Genomic DNA, 26,335 nt, shown 5'->3' with positions numbered 1-26,335 from the left:
ATACTTTTTAACTACTAAATTTCTATAGGGTTATTCTTTTAAGTAAATTACAAAATATAATTTATAAAATATACATTTTACTCTGGAAATGAACTAATGCTGCTGTGTCCTCCCAGTGGAAATTTGGAGACAAACTTGATTCCTGATTGAAAGTTTATCCAGTAAAGAAGTGTTAACAATCTTTACAAAAAGCTGACTATGATATATGATCTTTATTTGTACAGCATTCTACATTTTCTCAAAAATATTTTTTCATAAATAATTAATCAATTCCAATGCCAAGTCTATCATCACAAACAGCTTTATATTATTACAGAGAAGATGAAACTTTTGAAAGGCATGGCAAAGGAACTCGTAATCAAATAATAATAATCTATATCAAAAAAGAAAGATGATTGGAAGATGATTATTTTTCTTGACGGTGGTACATATAAAGCGATACATTATTAGTTTTTAAATTTTAACTAAGTCCATGTCTCAAAAATTATTGATTTGCTAAATTGAAAGATAAAGGATTTCTTCCTTATTCTTACTGATAGTTTTAATTTATTCATCTCATCAAAGATGAAAAGTTTCATAATAAAACAATAAAAGCAACAACAACAAAGCTAGGTGGTCTCCCTACAATGCTTAATATAATTAATAGTCAGGAGGATGTCACTATGGCTATGATTCCACTCCAAAAGATTTAGTTAAAAATTTCTTAAATTACACCTTTACATAAATAATCACATCATCAACAAGCTCATCAATTTTAATAAGTACCATACCACAATTTTGATGAACAGGTGAAGGATGCATTCAACATACTTGCATATATATCAGGGTGCATAGAAAATTTTAAAAAATAAATACTTTATAAGTATTTTTTAAGTACTTTTAAGTACAAAAAATAAGAAGCAACTTTAACATAATATTTTTGTTTACAGAGCTATAACTTCATTAAAATAAATTATGTTGAATATTAACAAAGTAAGGATCCAATTTTATACAAATTTAAACATAAACATAAAATACTGCCAGTTATTACTTAATATTTTACATGAAAAGTAAAACTAAAGTATTTAAAATATTTTTTATAGAAATTTCATCTGAAAAATCTTATCAAAAGACTTTTATTGCATATCTTAAATTATTTAATTACACTACAGTTAGTAATATTAAGAAGAAAAAAAGTTTATATTGCTGCTTCATTAACATTCCAATTCCTTGAAAAAAAGTTAAGAACATACGTAAATAATTCTAGAATATAACAATAATGCTAATTTTACAAAATATGCAAATAAATCTTATTTCGTTCTAGAGATTTTTCTAGTCTTTCAATTTATTCAAATTTCTCATTAATAGCTTTATCCAACACATCAGATTTTGTTAGTAGAGAAAAGTTTGACTTGCTGAACAAGAGAATTAGCTTTAAATACAATTTCAGCTATTTCCTTTTCTAGGGTGTATAGGCATATTTTATCTAAAAAAATAATCACTAGTTTCCCAATAAATCCCTATTTTAGTATAAATATAACCCTATTTTAATATAAAATTTTCCCAATAAATTTTACAGATAGTTTTAGACTTCAAGAAAGATTTTAAGGGATCATTCTGCAAAACAAAATTATGCACTATTGTGCTACATTTTGAAACTGTTCCTAAAAATAAATTTATAAGTGTTTCCCTTTTAGATTAATCAGTCAATTTTTTTAATCAAAAAAAATACGGGGTTCTTTTTATTTTATGCTTTAGAATGTCATCAATTTTTTTTCTAAAGGCAATTGATAACAATATAAAGAGTTAGATTTTGTAACTTTTAAGAATTATGCTTAATGTCTCAAACAACATAAAATATTCCAGTTACTTAAAGCATTTTACATGTCTGTCTCTAGCTGTTTAGGAATTAGTTATAGAGTCATGACAAAAGAGTGGGCATCCAGTATATTATATACATATTCCATTTATTATATATATATTATAAATTATTCCATCCTAGGAAGCATAATTTATGTACAAGTAAGAAGCGATGAGATATGTCAATCTACAGTGCGACACAAGAACAAATGAGAGTGAAATATTTTTTTTAGTGGTTTTATACTATAAGATTCTGATAGAGATTTCTTTACACGGTTTTTAGGTAAGGAAAACATAGGTATATTTTTTATTTAGATGATTTAGAGATACCATGACATATGTATGTGTGAGCTTTGAAGAATGTAATGTCAAATATCTGTAGTTGGCTTACCTCCATTTGTTCACTGCCTTGGATACCATTCAAATGAGAAGTAGGTGAGGAGGTTGCTATCACAGCTTGCTGTTGGAACACTTTATGTGGCATGACCGTGGATAGGATAGGTGAAGACTGGAGGATTTGAGTTGGATTAGAAGTTATTAAACATCCTTTATTTCCAACTATACGGGCCTGCAAATTAGGCCGAATGTTCATCTGTGGCACCACGCAACGCACAAGGCCAGGAGAGGAGCCAGGATTCAATGAGGTTCCTGGTGAGATAATAACCATCTTGGAAACATTCTGAGGAATGACCTGTCGTTGAAGGGTCTTTTGTTGCACTTTACTGGCCAGCAGGCTTTTGATGAGGGTGCTGTTGCCTTGAGAGGCAGGAATGGCAGGTCTAAGAGGCACAGGAGTTTGTGCTTTTGGAGGGACAGGTGATTTTATGGAAGGGGATAAGACTTCACTCTTAGTAGTTGATGTAGACAGATGAGCTTTGAGGATGGGACTTTGGATGGGTTTTGGAGAAGAAATTGAAATAGTGGATACAGAGCTGCTTGGAGCTAAATATAAGGCAGATATAGAAAAGAATATAAATTTTTTTCATAGTACAAAATTATGATTGTCACATAAAAACAAATATATATATATATATATATATATATATATATATATATATATATATATATATATACATACAAGAATACTCAGTTAATAAAATTATTTAGCACTTTTTTTTTCCAACTTAAAAGTGAAAATCATAAAATATGAAAAATCATCATACAACAGTTTGGAAATTAAAAAAAAGATCCAGAAAATTAGTGCATTACAAAACAATAATTGTTGTCATTGATTAGTTAACAATTTATTTAAAGATAATAAGTAAGAACTTTTTTTAAAAATGCAAAATTATGTCTTAAGCAGTATTTTTATTTACAGAATTAAGTTATGCATGCTATAGCAATAAAGAAAAGCTAAAATGTGATGCAGTTCAGAAACTATTTATGATTGTCCATTTAAAAACAAATATATTAAAATAGATATGAAGAAAATAAAATAAAAAGTCACAATGAGATCATACCAGTATTATTAGATATTCTGATTGAAGGGAGAACAGGTTGAGGCAATGCAGCTTTTTTCTTTCTAAGACCATCATGATGAAAAGTTATTATACCAGTTTTAGACTGAACCTTTTTTAATTCGGTTTGTGGGAAACTGCTCCTAAAAAGGGAAGGGAAAAAACAACTATTTGTACAACTATTTCGTTCATAAAATAGATTCAACAAACTGGTATGGAGTTCTTTAGAAAATTAATGAAAAGTCAAAAAGGCAAAAAATGAAATGATAATACACTATTATATAACTAATTTTAATATAAATTTGGTATGCTCACCATGCAGAAAGGTTCTATAAACAAATTTTCTATTTGAATTATTACATTTATAATATATTTCTATAAATAGAAAACTAACATATTGTTTAAAATCCATAAAATTTTTCTTAAAATAAAATAATGGAAGACATCTAATCAATAAATTTAATAGTCTTAAAATTGATTTTGAAAAAAACTCATTTTTCAAAAATGGGAAAAAAATTTTATTTATATATTTTTTTTACACTTAAATATTATAACACAAATGAAGTTAGAATGTATAATCTTCATACAAAACAATATTTTTAAAAATTTTAATTTTATTTTAGAAGATTGTGATGATTACTTACTAACTAAAGATAATACTAGTAACAACTGAATGGTTAAAAACATTGTAATCAGCAAATATATAATTAATATACAAACATCAAAACTTCTAAAAGAACAGTAGTACTTTTGGCCGAACAAAAGAAGGGTTTATTTAAATTAAACTTACTTCACACAGTTTCCAAAGATATTTGCATTGATCACACCCTTTCGTCCTGCTTTTGTACAATATCCAACGTATTCAGCATAGATATCATTGCGAGAAATCATGCTTCCTGATGGACATGCTTCATAATTCGATTTCAGCCTGAAAGACATTTTGGTTCAGTTAACAGCATGAATTTTACCAATTCCCACCTTATATCTCTAGCTTAAGATACTTTCATAATTGCAGATAAGTACACTTCTAAGTACGAAAACAAAATGGGAAAAAATTAGATGCAATTTCATATGAGAAATTTTTACAATAAAAATATGGTAATCACTTTCAGAATTATAAAACAAAGCAAAAGTGGTGATTCATAACAAACCTAAAGACTAGAATTTATGCTCCTAGCATTTTTTAAAGCATTCTCTGAAATTTATTAATCAATTAAAAACACAGCACAAATTTTCTGTTGTGTTTTAAATCAATTAATTCTAAATAAATGGCAAATTTTTAAAAATACAAAAATTCTGCGAAGTTTTTTAAAAAAGGTCCTTTTTTTCTCCCAATTAAAAAATATCTTAAAAAGAGAAAGAAAAAAGGAATAAAGTCCAGTATCTCCCTCACACATAAACACATATACAAAATAAGAAATGTACAAGTATAACAAATTCTTCAAGAAAAGTTTTTGCTTTCAATATTTCTATCATATAAAAGCAATGTCAAAAAATTAAAAGACAGATCTATTTTATTATGATTGAAACAAATAATCTTGCATATTTCTTGCAACCACAAGATTCTTAAGGCATACGTTTAGTAAAATACAGCCTTAATCTGAATTTTAAAAAAATAATCAACAAATTGGTGAATTTACTTTAAGATGAATAAAAAAATTATTAATCCTTTTAATTCTGAAAACCTTTTACGCACACTTAGGTTTTTAAAAAAATTTTAATAACAGTTTTTAAGGTCTAATAATATCCAAAATACAATTACAAACAATCAAAACTTAACTTCTGAAAAACGCAAAGACAAGAATTTGAATAATAACTTACCAATTAATGGCAAAAGCTTCAGAATTGTCATTACTAGATGAAGTTGTAGTAACCACTGAAGTAGTAGAAGTAGCAGTAGTAGTAGTAGTTTCAGATGATATGGAAACTAAAAAATTATGTTGGTCAACATTAACAAAATAAAACTGAAATCAGTATGCAATAAAAAGACAAGAAATGGCCTGGTATATAACTTTATATATCTAATATATCTTTTAAAAAATTATAATATATTTTTTAACAAATTGTTTCTTTTTTTTTACCAAAAATTTTTTAAGAAAACTAACTTTTTTATTAATTTAATTATAATTAAATTTCAAAAAAATGTTATCTTTAGCTTAAATTTAAACAACTTTGAGATTCCAATTATTTGATGAAATTTTTAATTACTTTTTTATAAAACTTAAAGGTAATTTTTGATCATAATCATAAACTACAAAAAATTTGAAATTTTAAAATTATACTCAATTTTTAAAAAGATTTTAGAGGTTATATTAAGGTCTTTTTTTTTTTTTTTTTTTTAATGACTTAATATTGGACGCAAGCATTGCAGCTATTCCTTTTTCGAAGAAACTAGTAAGTAACTGATGTCACTTAAGAAACCAAGAATAATCACAATGTGTTTAAATGAACATATTATTTCCTTCTCAACTACTACATGACTTAGTACTTATGTACCATTTTACCAGGAGGGGATGAGGCAGAAATGGTTTTTATAAGCTATACAAACAAAGAAATTGGGGAAGATGATAAACAAATGTACTGATGTTGCCTATAAAAATCTAATAAAATAATTTTTAGTATCATTTTATGGCAATATAACAAGAATAAAAAAATAAGGCAAAACACTAACAAATGCAAACTCTTCTGACGCATGCATATCATGAAGAAATATTTCAGTTAAGTGGTGAATGAAGCAAACATTTCAATTTCATAATTGCATATAAAATAACTGCATAATTTTTAAATTATATCCTTTTTTTTTATGAATAACTAATTAATGTGCAAACTACATTCAAGCCAGTCGTTTTTCTTGAAAACACTTGTACAAATACTAACCAAAATCAAATAAAAAAATCTTTCTAAAATGATAAAGAAAAAAAAATCCTTCAGTAGAAACTACCTGCTTATTACAAGAAATTTTCTTTCACTTTTTCTATATATATATATATAAATTGCTATATATATTTATATATAGTAATTTACTGTAACTTTTTTTAAAATTCTGACCTTTAGTTATAGCAAGATTCATACTTAATTTCAAATTCAAGACAAATGCTTTCATATATAACATTACTTTGGTTGAAGCAGAATGCAGGTTCAGATACGTCAAAGAGGCGCTATATTTTAAAATTAATTTTAATATCCATTTCGTGAAAGCATAATTATTTACAAGCAGAGATGCAGACAAGGCACGTCCGCCACAGTGCGGCACAAAAGCAGAGGTAAAGAAGAGCGTGAAACAAATGATCACTAGTCTTATATAAGATGGGATTTCCAGCCACGTGCCGATGGAATGCATATGTTGACCTTTGTATTACTTTCATTTGATACATAGTACTGATGGCGCATTAGTTTTACAGAGGAATTAATTAAACCGAAAGTGGAATTGGATCACGAAATAAGAGAATAGAATGATGTAACTATGGGCTAAATTAAGAGAAAATCTTGGAAATTAATTAAATTGAAATATCATTATATATATATATAATAGCTTGTTATACATCAATTATTTTTATATCAGAATTATAATAGATTTCTTAGCCTTAATTCCTTAAAAAATTACTCTCTTCAATCATCTCTATCAAAAATAAATTTATCCTGTTCTCAAAATTCAAGAATATATTTAAAAATATATTTACCTTTAGTAAATTCATAAATCTGTCAATGTATCATCTAATAATTTGAATTCATGTTCAATCCCCATCAGAAATCATATATAATATCATTTTTCAATCTCCTTAGCAAGTTTCTAAAATTCTGTTGATTTTCTTTGTGAAATTATGTATGAATATAAATAAGTATATCTCACTCTCTTTCTAAAACTAATATTATCATGTAAGAAAAAGTATCAATGTTTCATTTTCAGATTTTTTTAAAATTTATTTATTTATAAACTTTTATTTAAAAAAATCGTAAGTCATCATTTTTCCTTCTAATTAGAAGAAAAAGCATAGAATTTCTTTTTGTGAATGCCACCAGTTCTTTCTTTAACGAATGCAGAAATGTGCAAGGAAACACAAATTACCAATTATGGCAATAACCTTTAAATATCTAAAGGTGCTTAAAACTAGCTGCATGTCCCAAAACATCTTATTGTACAAATTATATAATCACCCTAAATGTAATTATCAATGTTACAAAAATAAGAGTACCTGACTGTTCCTTCTCACAGTCTGGATCAGCAGGAACTAAAATTTCCACAATTTTCATTTTGATCTCAGCAGAACTCCCATATTGACTTGGTTCTAAAGTCAGCAAACTGACAAGAATACCTGAAATTAAAAAAAAAAAAAATGAATAATATTATTTTCAAAAGAATTAATTACCAAAATAATTATACTTAATAATTTGTGTTATATATATCAATATTACCTATTGAGCCATGCACACAGGCAATTTTGTCACAAGCATATCTTCCTAGATCAGACAGAGCATAAAGTGCTTCCAGTGTATAAAACAGGAGCATGATGTCATGAACAGTCAAATACGATACCATTTGCTGATATATCTAAAGTGGGAGAAGAAAGTGAACACATTAATAAAACAGACAATGGAAATTAGAAAATAAAAGTTTATATAAATTCAATTCACAATAATTAACATATTTCAAATCAAAATATAATTAAAAACTGGCATTTTATAATAAGATCAGATGCTAATAATATTTATAAGTTTATTATGAGTAAAATAAATAGAGAATAAAATATTCAAGAAATAATTATTTTATAAAAAAAGTTAAAGGCTTTACCCATAGCTCATTATTGGTCACCATCCCAGATGTTGCACATTACTGTATCTAATATTTGTCATTCCCAGTTAGCTTCTAAAGTGTTCTGGCCATTCATTTAAAGTAGGAAGGTTAATCTTTCCAGGATAACAATATATATTTGCCGATCGGTAGATCTCAAAGCCCCAAAATGGGAACATTGTTTGATCTGATCTTCAATTTCTAAATACTGAATGATTTTTCACGTTTTGCAGCCAACACAGCAGCTTTATGATCAGATTTTTTTTTCTCAAATAGTTTAAAAAAATAAATCAATTTTTCCTTTAGATTTCTAGTTCTGAATTAAGATAAAAGGCAAAAATGATCATTTCTTTTCAATAAACATTCAAAGAATATTTCCATATAGGCAATGTAAAAGAAATTTTAGTTCAAAAGATTTTGGTGACATTTCTATATTCTTCCTAAATCAAAAGGAGTATTAATAAATTTTACTACATAAATTCTAAAGGTTGAATTAATTAAAATGCAATGTCTTTACATTAACATATATTTACATTCTTTTACATTAACAAACAGAAAGGCAAAGTCCTTTCACACTCACAAAATAAAATTTAAAAAAATAAATAAGATACCTCCATATCTAATCGTGAAGGTATAATATCTTCATTGAGATCACGACCGCATAACTGAGATAAGATATCCATTGACCGAATACTCATGAACCTGTCTCGAGACTGCAAGCCTTTTATCACAGTTTCAAATAATACACGGGAACAGCTGTCTTTCTCGATATGCAAATCTATCTGTAAAGTAGAATAGTAAACAATGTCAGATTAAGATAAAAACAATACAAATATAAATTTATTTTTACTGAAAGCCTACTCACTTCTGATGCCAGATTGGCCAAGGTATCATAAGCTGTCTGTCTGAGATTAGCCCAAGAAGAATGAATACAAAGTAACAAAAACCTGCAAAAAAATATTTAATTATATCTCTTAAAATATTTAAAAAGAAATAAAAATAATTTTCACTAATTACAAGTAATGACTATCTAAGAAATCATTTTAAAAATCAGAAAATTCTAAAAGAAATGAAAATGAAATTGTGCTACGATTAAATGCTTATTAAAAATCTTTTTTTAAGTTAAACAATACTTTATGGCAAATATTAATTAGGGAGACTTACTTCATAAAAATGGAACTGCGAACTAAAACAGGAACATTATTCTTTTCAAATGATAAATTATGAAGTATCAAGGCAACCTGTTCAAAAGAAAGAGGTATGTTAAATATTACTCTTGTATAATTTAGAACATATATGTATACTAAATTTTTCTTTTCTTCTTTTTTGTTTTTCTTCAAAGCAATGAGTTTTACACTCTCAATCTTGTAATTCCTTGTAAAACCAAAAATAAAGAAAAAAAAATTACAAAGAAGGGAAAATTTGCACATTTTCTAACATCTTTAATATAAAATTAATAGTAATTCATTTTTCTCAATTTGCAAACATAGTGAAACAGAATATTTCAGTTCCAGTAAGAAGATTATCATTTAAATGAGATTAGAATTCAAACAAAGCTACAAAATATTAATTACAAAACAAAGTTGTAAAAGGTTATATGGAAATAATCATGATCTAAAGAACTACCATTTAGTAACTTCTGCCTTAACACGAATAAAGAAATATATAAACTCATTATAAATCAATAAGTGACTCAGTAAACCAACTTTTATAATTATAAAATTTAATAATCACTATAAAATATACTTTCCATATTCATAACCTTATTTCTATATAAAACAGCATCATCTATAAATCACTTTGAAAATTTTCTTAATTAAAATCAATAATAGAATTTATTTTAACCTGAGTGAGCAGAATACTCAACTATAAAAATATTTTTGCTATAAATAATATCATATATTCAAAATAAACATTTAGTCTAAAATGTTAAAAAAAAATGTAATTACATATTATTATTATTTGATAATTACCCTTAATACTCTTTGTCCTTCTAAATTTACAGAACCCAGATCATCTTCTAAGTTCAACAGCACCTCATTAGAATCACATTCACCTAAAAAATGGAATTCAAGAAGTGAAATAAAAACAAAATGTCTATTTTAATAAAATGCAATAAAAGCTAAAATTTAAAAAAAATAAATGTTTCAGGTTTTGATATACTTTGGTAATGAAAAAAGAATTTGAGTAAATATAAAAAAAATGTGAATAAACCAATTGTCAGTTCTGAATATTTACAGAAAAGTATTACTAATTGCAAAGACACACATAAAAAGTTAATTTATATTTAATATAAACAATACCAAGACTTTAAAAAAAATAAAAATTGAAAACCTACAAAAAGGAAAATTAAAGTAATATAATATAAATTGATAATATATAAAAAAATAAACTCAATTTTATTTTCTGCATAAGTTGTAATAAAAGGAAAAAATAATAAACATAAATAAAATGAAAAAACAAAAACAAAATAAAAATAGGAATTATATATAAAAAAAATACCATAAGAATGCTGCTCATCAAGCGAAGAAATATCATGATATTCAACACATAGTGCTTTTTTAAAAATTAATTAATTTTAAATAAAGACCAGATTTCTAAAATTGGGCGAGAGAAAATTATTAACAAGAGATATATTTTGAATATTAAATATTTCTCCTCTTGAAGAGAAATATTCCACAGTATTGTTTTGTTTCCTCAATTTTCATTTTGTTTCCCTTTGTGTATTATTATTATTATCTCAAAAGATTTGACTTGATGCAGATTAATAATGTGTAATAGATATATTCAATGCTGACAAAATTCATTAATTCTAAAAGTCCTATTTAGATGAGAAAAAAAAATTTTAATGAGTGGACTTTGAAAAAAACTTAATAGAGGAAAAGAAATTACAAAATTTTGTTATGAATAAAAAGATTTTTGTCAGATAAATTGAAACAGACAAAAAAAAAAAAAAAAAAAATCTTAAATAATGTATATTAAAAATTTACAGAAAAATTTACTAATATGTTCCAAAAGAATTATCCTATAAATAACATTTAGATCAAAACACTATTACTAAGAAATCTTTTACAGAAAGAAAATTTCTCCTAAAAACTATACTGGTTAGTGAATATTTCATGAATGTATAAACATGTGTGCTATGATGCAGATTGTAGTAATCATATGCTAAAGGATTAAATTACATCTTTTAAATGCAATCTTATACGGCATAATAACAATTCTTATTTTTGATTTTCATGACCATCAATTTTTGAGAAATGTTTATTAAAGATCAGTAATGCTATTTTATTCTATAAAAAGCACTAATATATATTTTATAACATGCATATAATTAAAATTTATTAAAATATATGATAAAATATACCATATTTATACATTAAATTTATAAAAATATACATTTGACTTCATATATATACATTGACTTTTTATATTTACAGTATGCATAAATTTACATAGGTTTCCTTTTCCCACTTAAAAAAAATATTATTATATATATATATTTTTAATATTCTTGCAAAAACTAAGAATTTTAATTAGATTCTCAAAAAAAAACTGATAACTGAAGATTATAATGCATAAAATTTATTATCTAACAAGAAAAAAAAATTTTTTTTAAAGAAAACTGCAATCAATGTGAAAAGAATTTGCATATGTATATACCAAAATCAAATCCTAAAGTCTTTAGAAATGGAGAATTTTGCAAATCAAGTGTGCTTTGCCAGAAACGCTGCATGTTTCTTCCTTCAATATCTTTCCAATTTTCCAAATATAATGATTTAAGAGAGGAAGGTCCTAGCATGAAAACAAAAAAATTTTATTTTGATATACATAGCAAAATTTAGTAATTTATTTTAACTGAATCACTGATAAATTCAGATAAAATGCAAAATATTACTAAGCAAATAATTCTTCTTAAGTATAGCAGTTAAGAGAAAAAAAATAATTCAGTATGATTATCACTGACAACTATAAAAATCTCAATTATATGCTGAAATGCAGTATTTACAAATGTCAGTAGATATACAGAAAAGGAGTTATATTAACCTAATTATCAGTTTAATTTTCTGTCAACCAATTTAAAAAAGTAAACTGCAAATCTGTATTTAATTATATTTTTACATAGAAAGAGAAACACATACATTCATAAGAAAAAATTCAAGCTTTTAAAAAAATGTAATAATTATTTACAAATATTGAAAAATTCAATACTCTTTATGTAGTAATTTTTCAAATTTTCCATATCCGATTATGAAATCTAACATTTTGAAAGATTTTTTAATGTTTTGTTGAAAATATCCAATGCTTTTAGTTTATAATTAATCAGGAGAGCTTCATTTACTACAACTAATATTTTAACAAAGATTTCAGTAATGAAATTGCATCTCTTAGCAAGTTATTAATAAAAATCAATTTCTACTCTTGAATTTCCAGTCCTGAATTAAAAATGTCTTATTCATCATGTGAAATTTTAAACAATTTTTTTTAGCTCTCAGAGATTTAGTTTAATCTTTTGATAATTTCATTGGCAAAAAATGCAAATTTTTCAATGAAAAGATATTGAACAAACTATAATAATAATGATAATAACAAACAACAAAGCTGCAAACAAGAAAAGAAGAGGGGGAAGGTCACTAAATGCTCCTTCACTATTTATACATCAAGTCTGTAAGATTTAATCTGAAAAATGTAGTCTTGTTGGTCAATAATTCATGTATTTAGCCTATGGTGGTATGCTGGATACTTTTCTATCTTCCTTATAATTGCATGACTTGATCTGTTTAAGAATTTGTAGTTTGGCTGATCAATTTTAAAAGTTATTTCCCTAAAATTCACTATTTTATTTCATTTTGATCCTTTTTCCAAACTTTATTTTCATTTACAGTTAAAATATTTACTAGTCTTATTTCACCCCCCCCCTTCCCTGTACTTGAGTGTTTTAAATTTAAAATTTTAAATATTTGTTCCATGGACCTTTAACTTACAAAATGTACAATACCCACAAATAATGTTTTATCCATAAGTAGTATATATAAAATAAGCAGTATTTTCTTTTAAATTTATAGAAATAAATATTAGTAAAAACACTGGAAAAGATTTAAACTCAACAAATATCTGTAGCAGTAAAAGTATATCACAGCTTTATTTTTTTAAAGTAAAATTTATAAATACAATATGTAAAACACTTTTAGACTTCACATTCTATTAAAAATAAGTCGTAAGAAAAGTGATACGAGAATACATATATTTAAAAATTGCTTAACCAAGAATGATAATAAATTAATTAGATAAGAACTATTGAAATATATTCTCCAACAGTTTAGCTTGTACATCTAGAAGATTCCATTTAAGGACAACTATCCAAACAACGAAATTAGTTTTTTTTTTTTTTTCAATATTTGAAATCAAATGAGATAATTAACAGTTTATTTATTTTTCATTCCATAAAATTTTATAAGTAAAATATGCTTTAAATTAAAAAATTTGATTAAATATATATAATCATTCACTTTGGCTCATTGCATGGTTTAACCACATAAGATAACAGAAACTCAAATGAATGAAAAATGTTCATTATTTTATGCAAACATCTAATTCAAAATAAAATAAATTTACCTTCATTCCAAACACCTGCTTGTGCCACCAAAAGGTCCACCAATTTAGGTGCCTTCTCCAAATGAATGGAATAGCTGCCTTCATTAGAAAGGATGGTGCACACATTGAGAGCAAATTCTTGTTCATTTGGCAAGCCACTCAGGAGGGACAAGCACAACTTATCATAACTGACTGATGAAGGAATGTTCTTGGGTGCAGTGATAACACAGGCAGAAGCTGAAAAAATAATAATAATAAATCACCCAGCAGCTAAAGACAGCTCATATTTAAATAACTGTTTATTATTCTTGACATATATAAAATAAATATGAATTTTGATGAATAAACTTTAAAACAACAAACAACATAAATTCAGATTTCTTAAAAATATCACTTTGCATTATTTTATTTTCCTACAGAGTTCTCTAAATATCTAATATTATTTACTTTCATAATTGTAAATAATTGCTCATATTCCCCACAGTAAAAGTTTTTAAGATAAGTGCATGAGTAAGGCATTTTCACCTTCCCCCTTTTAGATTAAAATCTTACAACTTAACAGCCATATGCGGCTTGTGGCGATTGAAATGTTGTTTTAGATTATGTAAAAGTACAAAAACAGCATCATTATAAATCAACCAGATGTTTTAATTGTATTTTTTCTTTTAAATAAACATTATCTTCTTTAAAATGCCTCAACCTTCTAATAAATTTGCTGTCACCTAGTTTTGAAAACATACTTTAAATAAAAAGACTAAATAAAAATAAAGTATTTCTAATTTATAAAAGTGGAAAAAATTTGGTTATTTGGAAATTTTATCCTGATCTCTTTCCTCCTTCTCAGAAACAAGATTTTTCTTCATAAAAAAAAAAAAAATATCCAAAAAGAAAAATTTAACAGTAACAGAAATATTTAACAGTTTTATAAGGAAAATTTAAGCTTATATTAACAATGTTCAATATAAGCCTAAAATTTTACTTTATGGTAACCATGTGATGATATCAGATATATTCTGATGCTCTGAACTTAATTTTATGATTTATACTGTCTCAGATTTACAATTTTCATGACATATTTTTTTTACCTGTTTTCCCAAAGTTTTCAACAAGATAAAAAAAAAACTTAATTCATTGCCAGCAAAAAAATATATCAAATATAAAAATCAAATCAGAAAGTAAACTAACATTTATGTTCCAACCAATTAGAAGTAAAGTAAATATCAAATTATATACAATATGTGACTATGCACAGTTAGACATGTCGTAAAAATAATAAATGTTTAGCTAAAAAACTTTGTTTTATTGCCAGCACATTACAAAAAAATAATTGTTGCAAGCCGAACTTGGCATGCCTTAAATAAAGTAATCCTGCAGATCCAACCAAGTTCAAATAATTGCATCTATTTTCCAAATGATCCACTAAGCGCAACAAAAACAAATTAATTGAGATTCTGTAACCAAATCAGATCAATACAACAGATTATGACTGACAAAAGTTTAATAAATTTGAGTTAATAAAACAATTTGAGCAAAAATCAAGAACATATCACACAATATAAGGTTAGTATTTCACATGCCTGGAAAAGCCACAATGCAAATCTATTAAGAGAACATTGAAAGCATCTATCTATTCATTTCTATCTAAACAGCATTTCTACAATGATTGAAAAAAAAGAAAGAAAATGAAAGCTAGTTACATAGACTGCTCTGAAGAAGAAAAAAAAAATGACCTTTCCTCAGCCAATATGAAATGTAGCTTTTAAAACAGCAATTTGAGTTTAAAGGAATAAAGATTCTTCTATAAGATAAAAAGTTTTCTTTGTCAAGAAAAGAAATTCATGGAAGGATTGGATGAGGAGCACCTCAAATTTAGAGTCAACAGAAGTGGCCAAACTCAGTATGCTAACTCTCACTTCCCTAAGTAGTATAACAATGATGGCATTACCTAGTTAACGAGACTTACTTTTTTAAAGCCAGGTTTGTGCATGGGATCATTGATTATGAGGACTAATTCACATAGATCGCAATACCAGTGTTAGTATCAGAAGAAATGCAGATTTTACCAGATGGTTTAATGTCAAGATGGTAAGATATAGTATTTTGTATGCATTAGTTCAAAATGACAAGTATTTTGGCAAGAACCTAATAATAATTGATCACAAAATATATTCCAGATATTCCGATTTGTAACTGTCAATGATTTAAAAAAAATCATGTTACAGATCATCGTAGAAGTATTGAACAGAAGGAAAAGAACAACCATAAATCTACAATATGGACTATGCAAAAACAAGTAACAGCAATTTCCAGAAAGAAAAAAGAAAAGAAAAACTTAATTTAAAACTGAAAAAATTTAATATGATAAAAAATTGTTAATATATAATTAAATGAAACAAAAAAAAATTATTCAAGAAGCTTAATAGGTTCCATACATAAAATCATCAAATTTGCAATCCCATTTTTATTTTTCAATTAAAGTTTAATGCAATAATCTTACAATATACAGTATTGTATTCGGACAGAAAAATTTAATTTTCTATCAAAAAAATGAATCGAATGGAAAAAGCATAAACAAAACAAGAATAAATTAATTTAAAAAATTAGGAATAGTGTTAGGAATAAGTTTTTAACACATTTTTCATTACTTGCTTTCATAAGTTGCTAGTTCAATAAGAAATGACTGAAAATTGTATTGACCTGGTACATCACGTTGCACGGCATGATCAACCACAGGTACCTTATGAGGGAGCTGTGACTTCTGGTCATTAAACTCAAATGATAACTTTTTATTTTGGTCGCGATCCTCGCCCAGACACTGGATTTTTTCATTTTGGTCAATGTAGCTGAAAAAATAGAACAACAAAATTACAAAAAAATACATAATATTTGATACTGTTTATTTATTTTCTTCTGTTATTATATGAAAAATACTATTTAATGCATTTTGTTTGTGTTTTTTTTTTTCAAGAAGATAATTTTAAATTAATTTGTAAAAGCCAAAGCAACTTTTAATAAACAAATTGACACAAAAATAATTCATTGAAATGATAATTGGTGATTTTTTTGCAGATAATTTAAATTATATTTCATCATCTCTTAATGTAAAATTTTTTAAATTATCATAACCATAAATGAATATTTATTAACATACACATAATTTTCATGAATTTTCTTCAACTTTTTCAATTACAAATTTACTCATTTACAAGCAACTTAATCAAATATAACCATAGTTATCATAAAGAATACTAAATGTTTATGTCTTAGCATCTTGTCTTTTACAATGTTTGTATTTTTCTTAACATCTTTAGCAACCAAAGTGATTGTATAAATTTTCAATAAAATCTTTTATATACAACTTAATCTTAATTAGCTTCCAGAGAATAGTATTTTTTTAGCTTCAAATTTTAAAATTATGGTTTATTATATTATATACCTCTCTAAAATTCTATCATAACACTAAAAATTTAATTCAACAGCATGCTTTCTGAATCAAAGCCCTTTCATACAAAAAAAATATATATATATATATATCCAATACAAAGAACAGTAATATAAAAGCATTTAAAAAGGAATGAACTAAAAAAGAAAGCAAATTTCATCCTGGTTATTGCTGAAGTTCTGCAATTGTCCCAATATTCAATAATTTCATTATAAACATGTTTTAAATAGAAATTTAAAACTTATTCAATAGGGAAAAGTTGGGTTGAATCTTTATATGTATGTTGATTATCAACAATGGAAGAAAGAGGAAAAATGGCATATCAGTAGCAACAAACAATTTCAGTTCCATTAACAATGAAAATATTGCAATAAATTAAATTTCAAAACATTTTAAATAGCTAATTAAATCTAAACAAAAAAATTATAGCAATTAAATTGTGTCATTGCAAAAACAATTTCTGAATTATAAAATGGTGTAAAATTCATTTTTGTGCCATAATATCATAGAAAAATGCCACAAAAAATCAATCATTCAGAAGAACACATTTTTACCCTCCATTATACATCTGTGATAAATTTGGTAACTTCAGGTCTACCCACATGCATATACATCTTATTTTATTATTAACTAGTCACCTTTGGTGACTATCTGGTTCACTACAAATATTGGTTATAGTTTCAAATAAATACTTAAGATATAATTTCATATCCATGATTCCATCAAATTATCAATATTAAAACAATAGTATATTAATTGTGTATATGAATATGTCTAATGGAAACCAGTCCCATGAAATCATAGTATTATTAAAAATGTAAATATGCAGTTCATCTATCCTCTAAATTTCATGATATTGTAATTTTTTTTTTTTTTTAATTCTTCTTCTAAACTACATAGTATTAAACAGAAACCTTCCTCCATAACTTTCAATAATACAAAGAAAATCATGGGATTAAATATTTGATGAAACTATGAAAATAGATGAGCTTCAGAGCAACAGTATAATCTAACAATAGAAATAATTTTAAAATTTTTTTTAAAAAAAATTGCTGAAATTTGGGGAAAATGTGCACAAATATTAAATTGGCATCATTAAAAAGACAATTCTTTGAATCTTGGAATGGTACAAAATTCATTTTTGTATTGTAACATTTTTGGTCCTAATGGGAAAAACTCAGAATTTCAGCTTAATATTCAATCAATTAATATTAAATTTAATTTTTTTTTAAAAACAATTGCTCGAAAGTGCCCATTTTCTCCCTCTGAGGTATATATATGCCAAGTTAAGTAGCTCTAAGTCAAACAGTCTGGCCTGTAAAGTGTAAACACACACACACATTTTCATTTTATTTATTAGCTAATCACCTATGGTAACCAACTGGTTCGTCAGGAATACTGGTTATATTTAATTTTCTTCCTGGAATACTGGTATATATTAATATCCATGATCAATATCCAAAATATCAGATAATTTGGATTAATATCCAAATTATCAGACATTAAAATCATGTTATTTTAATTGTCTCAAACATATGTACTGTTTATTGTCCACATGAACCTTTCCAATGAACAATCCTATGACATAACTGTGTTACTAAAAAAGTAAATATTTGGTGATCTATCTTCCAAATTTTATGGTATTCTAACATTTTTCATATGTCTCATAAGCTGCACAAATATTAAATAAAAACCTTGTTTTTTTAACTTTTAATAACAGAAAAACAATTAAGTGATGAACTAGTTGATGAAACAATGAAAAGGTTCAAATTTTAGAACAATTACATAATTTATTGCTAAAAATTGGTAAAAAAATAATATTTAAAAAAACGACATTCAGCAAAAATTTGCAGCTTATTCAATTGGTATCCTGAAGAAATAATTTTTTTAAATTTTCCCACAGTGTAAAATTTATTTCTTGCGATAATATTTCTAGAATCAAAGAAAAATGCCAATATTCAGGTTCATTTTTTAATTAACATTATAATTAAAATTTCCAAAAAAGTCACTCCAAGGTAAACATTTCTGATCGCTAAGGTATATATGTGCTAATTTGATAGCTATAAGTCAAGCGATCTGGCCTGTAGAGTACCAACAAAAATCCATTCAACTTTATGAATAGTATAGATTAAACACTTCAAGTGACTAGCTGGTTCACCAGGAATATTCCTTATATTTGCTTTCAGATAAATTGTTCATATATAACTTCATTTCAATGATTCAGCCAAATTTTCAAACATTAAAGTAATTTTATTTTAATTATCTATGTTGTTCTTATTACATATATGAACTTTCCCAATAGAGACAGTTCCATAACATCATAGAGATATTAAAAATGCAATTAAAGGATTAATTTAACAGGTAAACAATGGTGAAAATTTAAAATTATCTCTATATTTATACATTGCAGCACTTTCCTGTAACCTAATTTATGCATAAATACATATGACTCTTTTATCTTGAAAATCGCTTTCTTATTTTAGTGCACTAAATTTTTTGTTGAATTAGAAATTTTTATTGAATAATTATCTGAAATATTCATTACATAAATCACAAAAAATATTCTATGGTACACATAACACTTTCAATCATGAATTATTCTACTTTCTGTTTTTATATCTTAAATAAAAATATTTATTTCAGCAAGAAACTTATTGGATTACTTGAAATCAATTTGGATCAATGCTGGATCACTTTCATTTTAAATGGAAATTCAAATTTTAGGTGAGATGACAAAACTAGGAAGATGCATAACACAATTAATTTACAGTATAATACTTACAAAATAAGTTATATATTTGTGAAAGTTAGAAGTTCTGAAGCATTTAGCTGAGGATGTCACTCACAAAAGTCGCATCACATGTTTTAAATGAAACCATATCACATAAAAGTTTTATTATATATATATATATAAAATAAAACTTTAGATAAATAAGATGGAGATAAGTTGCCTTTAAATTGTGACATTATTCTTCCTCATTGATTAAATAAAGGATTTATTTACAGAAGCTATTAAAATCCTTTCTTTAAAACATGAAAAAGAATGACATTTTTAATCAGGCAGGAGGGGGATGGAAGTATTCAGATTTTATATAACTTCAAATGGAAACTTTACTGAAATTTAGCTGAGTAAGCATTTATTTTAATCGCATGATCTTCATGCATTATTGCAGCTTAACTTTGGGGCAAATACAAATCAGAAACTGAAGTTTTGAAATCACATGGTTAAAAAATAATTTTAAGAACACAGACAAATTTATTACATATCATACATACAGCGTGATCAGTAGAGAAGCTTTATGCACTTTAAATTCAAAACAGCATTGTGTGTAGCAAGAGAAGTAAAATGTATATATAGTGAAGCATCTATGCTGAATCTATTGACACAAATTACAAAGCCCCCAGTGGTGAAATAAAATTACAAAAATAACTTAAAAAATAAAAGAAATTGTCCTAAATGTCCGATTAGAATAATGTACACAAAACCATTAAAAAAACATATTGAAAAAAAAGTTTCAGCATCTGTAAAATTGGTGGAGATATTTGCGATAAAAATTATGAATTTTTCACAATTTGAAAAAAGGGTTCAGCATAAAAATAAAAAAATGCATCCTCAGATCCCTACCTTCTTTTTTGTTTGTTTGTTTCTTTACTTTCTTTGTTGTTTCAATTTCACTTTGCTACTGCTTAATTTGGAAAAACTGCATTACAACACAAAGACTATATTTTTCATTTTTAGGATGAACACTTTTCCCAAATCACAGAAAGTTCATAATTTTAAACACAAATATCTCTGCCAATTTAACAGATAACTCCACGTTATTTTTCTACCTGTGTTTTTATTATGGTACTGCATATATTTTTCTAACCATACTTTTTGGCAGATATTCTTTATCAGTTATTTTTTTGTAATTTCCTTTTCTTACCATTAGGTGTGCAGTAACATGTCTCAAATTCAGCATAGTTTCTGTAGGTACAAAATTTCTAGTTATACAAGAAGCCATTTTGAATTTAAAAGTTTTTAAAAAGATTTTACCAATCACCCTGTATACATATGATTATTTTTAGGATAGGAAAGAAGTGTGATATTTTTTAATGATTATATTTTACTTTTTATTGATAGTGGGAAAAGTGCAATTTTGAACCACTATCACGATTTCTTTGTTCAAAATAATTATTTTTAGAACATGAATAAAAATTAAATATATATAGACCTTAATCAAATCTATTTTCATGAATTACGATAATTATAAATATTTGTGCTATACACACATCCCTAATAATTGATTCAAAATTTAAAAAAATTAGAATAATTGTAATTATCTTTTGCAATAAAAAAAAAGTACAATATCCTTTTGCTGATGATAAAATGCTTAAATTATATATTCAAAAATATCAACTTGAAACACAAAATGCAATATTTATGAATTTTCTAAAGGTACATTTATTTTTTTTATCAATATCTTTTTTACTCAAATTTTTTAACTGCTAAAAAACAAGAATTTTAAACACATTAGCTCCAAAGATGAATACATACGAAATGCATTGAAACCTTCATCCATAACTAACAAAGCAAAAATTAAAAATGCAACAATAAATTCTATACTGGAAAATGTTTTAAAGAGCAGACACATTTCATTTCTTTCAAAAAATAGTGATGAATGCAACTAATGCTACATTGCATAAGTGAAAAGGAAAGAAAAAAAAATCTAAGATAAGATATTGAAAGGACAATCATTTTTCACAATACAAAATAAATATTTCTATAATTTTTCATGCAAATATTTTTTATTTTTTTATTTACTACTTAAAAGAGTCATTAAAACTCAAAATTCAAAGTACAGTTCATACAATGCTAAATAATTAAAGCAGTTCATAATACTATCATATCATCCTTGCAGCAATAAATCAAGTTGGAGTGCTGAAATTTAATATAAAAGGGTAAAACTGATTTACAAATAAAATAAAATGTGAGAAGTTAAGTAAGTGCTTTTTTATTATATAAAATATACAGAAGGTCTCCCATCTAATTTTTTTAATAAAAGAAACCTATTCTTATTATACTAAAACAAAATATCCAAATTTATAATGCCACTTTTATAAATCTACTATAAATTAATTATCAAGTTAAGAATAAATAAGTTAAAATGCATGTATATAAATTATTAAAAAATATATTTCTTTATAACTTGTATATCACCATATGAGTAAAAAACACAAAGAAAATGCTTAATCTAAATTAAACCCTATTAAAAATTCTAAAAAGCAAAAAATGTTGCCAAATTAGTCAGCAAGTAATTTATTTAAAAGTTAACTCAAAATAAATTTTAATTTTAAAACCAAAAATAAGACATTCCAAAATTACTTTAAAAATTTTATCACAATTGAATTTTAAAAGGATCATTCTTTTTAATAGCTAAAACTGGTGAGATTAAATAATACAATGGAATAAAAATTTTGAGCTTTGAATTATCAGATTTCCATATATGATCACAAAAACAATGCTATCAGTTATAAATATTTCACATAAAAATTAATATTGAAAAAATATGTATCGACAGAGAACCAGACATATAGAAAATGAAAAATATTACTAGATTTTTAATCCTCTTCCAGTTCCAAAGAATTGTTTGTTTGTTTGTTTTTTTCCAAATTATTTATTATGCATGATGTAGAAGAAAACTTACATTTAATCTCAATGAAATAATGAAAAATTATTGACTTTTATTTTTACTTTTACTTAATACTTTTTGTTAAATTCTAAAAATATTTAAAACAAAAACAAATTTTCTAGTTCAATATGAGAATTCATGAAAAAAAATATTTGTGTTGTTTGCCTTATGCAAATAAAATAAAACAAATTAAAATAGGTAGAATCCAACAAGTGATTTGATATGAACAAAATAGAGGGCAAGTAACTAATAATGTTCTACATGGTCTAACATACACTATACAAAACATTTGAAATACATCTGAGTTATTTATATATACCGAAAAGAAAATTATCTATTCAAGAAATAACAAAACATTTTCAGAAAATCCTGACTTGTGCATTGTATTCTTGTTTCCCCCCCCCCCACCTCTTCTTTATATTATCTTAAAATTATAAGTGCTATTAATTATAAGTATCTGTATTATGGTTAGCCATTATAGTTTGCTATTTTCAATATTTGATGGGAAACTATTATTACAGCACAAAGAGTAATTTTAATATTTTATTCATGAAATACATTTCTCATTTATTTGCTTTTAAACTAAAGATTTTTTTTTAATATTAAAAAAAAAATGGCAGAAAAATGTGAAAAGGATAATTATCAATCTCTGAAAAGAAATATGTTTTAGGGGGGGGGAAATGCATATAAAAACAGCTTATTATAATTTTATCATTTTGTTGACTACCATAATTTTTGGTTAAAAATTATTAAGATTAGTAACTCTCTAATGATTATCAATATTCAAATTCTACAAACATTTACCATGTTTTATTCCCTATATTTGTCTTTACTTTACAAAGATTTATTATTCCATTAGATTTTTAATTATACATTAAGAATAATCTGCAAGTTTTTTTTTGTTTCTATCTAATTAATTGATATCTTCATCTTTTGAATTCATCATCATTTTCATACGACAGTTGAAGCATAGTTTGATATCAAAGAAATTGTGTACCTACTTATAATGTGATGATTATCAATGATTTGATTTTAGCTTATTAATTTTAAAATATAATTCAAGGCACATATAATGTATGGGCAAGTCAATTGTAAATGTATATTATTCATTATAAGCAATAACATGATTGATATCTGTAGAGTTTTTATTTAAAAATTCCTGATACTTAAAAACTTCGATTTTTAAAAAAAAAACTCCATTTAGAATAGAAGTAATAATAAATATCTTTAAAATGCTTATCTTATGAATGTAAAATTTAATTTAATGTTTTAGTTATATGTTAATTTAATGTTTCCAGTTATATTTCAATATGAAAAATATATTATTTATGTAATTTTTCAAAAATGTGCATTAACTTAGAAAAATACTTTTGAATTATTACAAATATTAACAATTGAACTGCTGCATATGATAGTTAAGTATGGCAAAATAAGACAACTTGTTACATTTTACAAACAAATAAGTTTTTTTCAAATCTAAACACAATTTTCTTAAATGCAGATTGCAGTATCACACAAAAATAAATTGACTAAGATAAATTCTATAATAAGCTTGATACAGGTTGTAATCTTACTATAATACTATATATATATATATATATAATGGGCAATGACAGACAAAATAGCCTGAACTACTAGAAAATCAAGAGCTAACATGCATGCTTGCAAGAAATTGAAAAGGAAAAGAGAAGGCATATTATTAATCATTCAAATAACTATAATAAAAAAATTTGCAAGACAGTTTTTCTATTAAAAAAAAAAATATATCTTCCTAAATAAACACATTCTACAAATTATCTACTCTAAAATTTTGGGAGCAGTACCTGCTTTCCATGGGCAAACAATCACATCACAGATTTTTAGACAATTCCTTTGTCAGACAATTCAAAATATTCACCAGACAATTTAATTATACCTAAAAAATAAAAGTAATTCCTCTCTTTTAAATATTATAATTTGACTAATACTGTAACACAGCCAGTTCATTTATAATTTATGAAACAAATAGCCAAAGGCAAAAGTTTTGCTTGTTAATGTGATTGAAGTGCAAAAATTATGCAACAAACTTTTTCTTTATATTAGGCGACCACAGTTAAATTTTAAAATATGACTAACCACATAATTAGTAAAAAAGCTAACTTTTTTCTTACAAACAAAATCTGCTTTTTGCAGGAATACAGGGATAAATATTCTTCTTAAACATGCATTTGACATATGAAATGACAACCTTTCTCGTGATTTTTTTTATCTGTTTTTAAAGACAGTTTATTCCATTTTTTTTAAACCAATGAAATATTTTTAAATCTTTTGTTTATTTTTTTTAATTCTTTGAACAAAATTATGCTTCAAAAATGATATCTGTATGAAAAATAGGTGTTGAAATTCTTACTGAATATAAAACCATCTATTTAACCACCAGAGAGAGATATTTTTATAATTCTGTTTTAAAATCCTTTAAAGAAATCTTAATTACATGGAATTAGGTAAAAAACATTTATTTAAAAAATGTAATTTGGCAATACCTTGAAAAGTAATATTTAAGCATTGTTAATTTTTATGATTAAAGCTTTAAAAAATAATATAACAGTTTAAATAACAACATAAAAATTCACAACATTTGCTCAAGTTATTAAGATTTAATGCAACAATATAAACTTGAAGAATATTTTGTTCTAACATCAAAAGAAATCTAATTAATGAGAAGTAGGAATTTAAAATAGTATAATCTTTTACTTTTAAAAATACATAATTTACACTAAAAATCTATACCTAATATAACCTAATTGATAAATGAAATATTTTTATGTAGAATTAATATCTATGCAATATATAGAACCTATATTTGCAACAGATAGAACCTGTACATATGAAATAAATGCTAAACAATTTGCTAATATGCAATTTTAATAAAATAAGGCAACCTCATAGATTCTTAGTAAACTGGTAAAAATATGTATAACTATAACAAAAACTCCTATTCAACTAAGGGTCAGAAGTGAATTATAATCCAATTACATTGATTTCAAGTAATTGTACACACTTATTGCAGAGATAGAAATATTTATTGGTATAGATCATAATCTTGGATTTATTATTGTAAACAGAATTATTAGTTATTTCCATTTTGAAAACATTATATTTTTAACACATCAGTTTTACATATTTATAAATTTTTAGGTAATAAAATAGAAAGAAACATCTTTCTTACCTAAAACTTTCTTTCATCAGAAACAACTATCAAGTTCACCTATTTTAACTTTTATATAAACTAGCAGCAATGCTTACTATTTAAAAATTAATGTAATCTCATCAATTGTTTTGGCCTAAATTGTTGTACAATAATTGAAACTATTTTTGTAAGTCTATGTTTTAGCCGAACCTATCCAGAGTAAGAGAATTATCATAAAGAATAAGTATCAAATATCCCAAGTTAAACATATGATAAAAAATTATTACAAAAAATTCTGTTTTAATGCAAGCATTCAATTACATTCATAATCCTAATTCATTAAAAAAATTTGAGTAAAGATTAAGATAACAA

General features: G+C 25.0%; 1 protein-coding gene across 2 annotated transcripts in view; it reads right to left on the bottom strand.

Annotated features, from left to right (window-relative positions):
- Positions 1 to 26,335, bottom strand: part of LOC129984234 (AT-rich interactive domain-containing protein 2-like) — a 36,768-nt gene that overhangs the window by 9,501 nt on the left and 932 nt on the right. Inside the window, exons 2-15 of one of the 2 annotated variants that reach the window (XM_056094067.1) lie at positions 24,618 to 24,709; positions 16,378 to 16,523; positions 13,702 to 13,917; positions 11,749 to 11,880; positions 10,059 to 10,141; positions 9,250 to 9,326; positions 8,951 to 9,032; positions 8,697 to 8,867; positions 7,710 to 7,845; positions 7,490 to 7,609; positions 5,118 to 5,223; positions 4,087 to 4,224; positions 3,300 to 3,439; positions 2,231 to 2,781 (exon numbers count right to left, since the gene is read on the bottom strand). In XM_056094067.1, the coding sequence (XP_055950042.1) occupies positions 2,231 to 2,781; positions 3,300 to 3,439; positions 4,087 to 4,224; positions 5,118 to 5,223; positions 7,490 to 7,609; positions 7,710 to 7,845; positions 8,697 to 8,867; positions 8,951 to 9,032; positions 9,250 to 9,326; positions 10,059 to 10,141; positions 11,749 to 11,880; positions 13,702 to 13,917; positions 16,378 to 16,523; positions 24,618 to 24,628 (2,109 nt within the window). In that variant the 5' untranslated portion in view covers positions 24,629 to 24,709. The remainder of the gene's footprint in view (positions 1 to 2,230; positions 2,782 to 3,299; positions 3,440 to 4,086; positions 4,225 to 5,117; positions 5,224 to 7,489; positions 7,610 to 7,709; positions 7,846 to 8,696; positions 8,868 to 8,950; positions 9,033 to 9,249; positions 9,327 to 10,058; positions 10,142 to 11,748; positions 11,881 to 13,701; positions 13,918 to 16,377; positions 16,524 to 24,617; positions 24,710 to 26,335) is intronic. The other variant, XM_056094066.1, reaches the window with a different exon arrangement.

This window comes from Argiope bruennichi, chromosome 9 (genome assembly GCF_947563725.1).
Source record: "Argiope bruennichi chromosome 9, qqArgBrue1.1, whole genome shotgun sequence".
In the NCBI taxonomy this organism is placed as follows: domain Eukaryota; kingdom Metazoa; phylum Arthropoda; class Arachnida; order Araneae; family Araneidae; genus Argiope; species Argiope bruennichi.
Note: the sequence above shows the minus strand (reverse complement) of the source record. Positions and strands in the feature narration are given on the sequence as shown.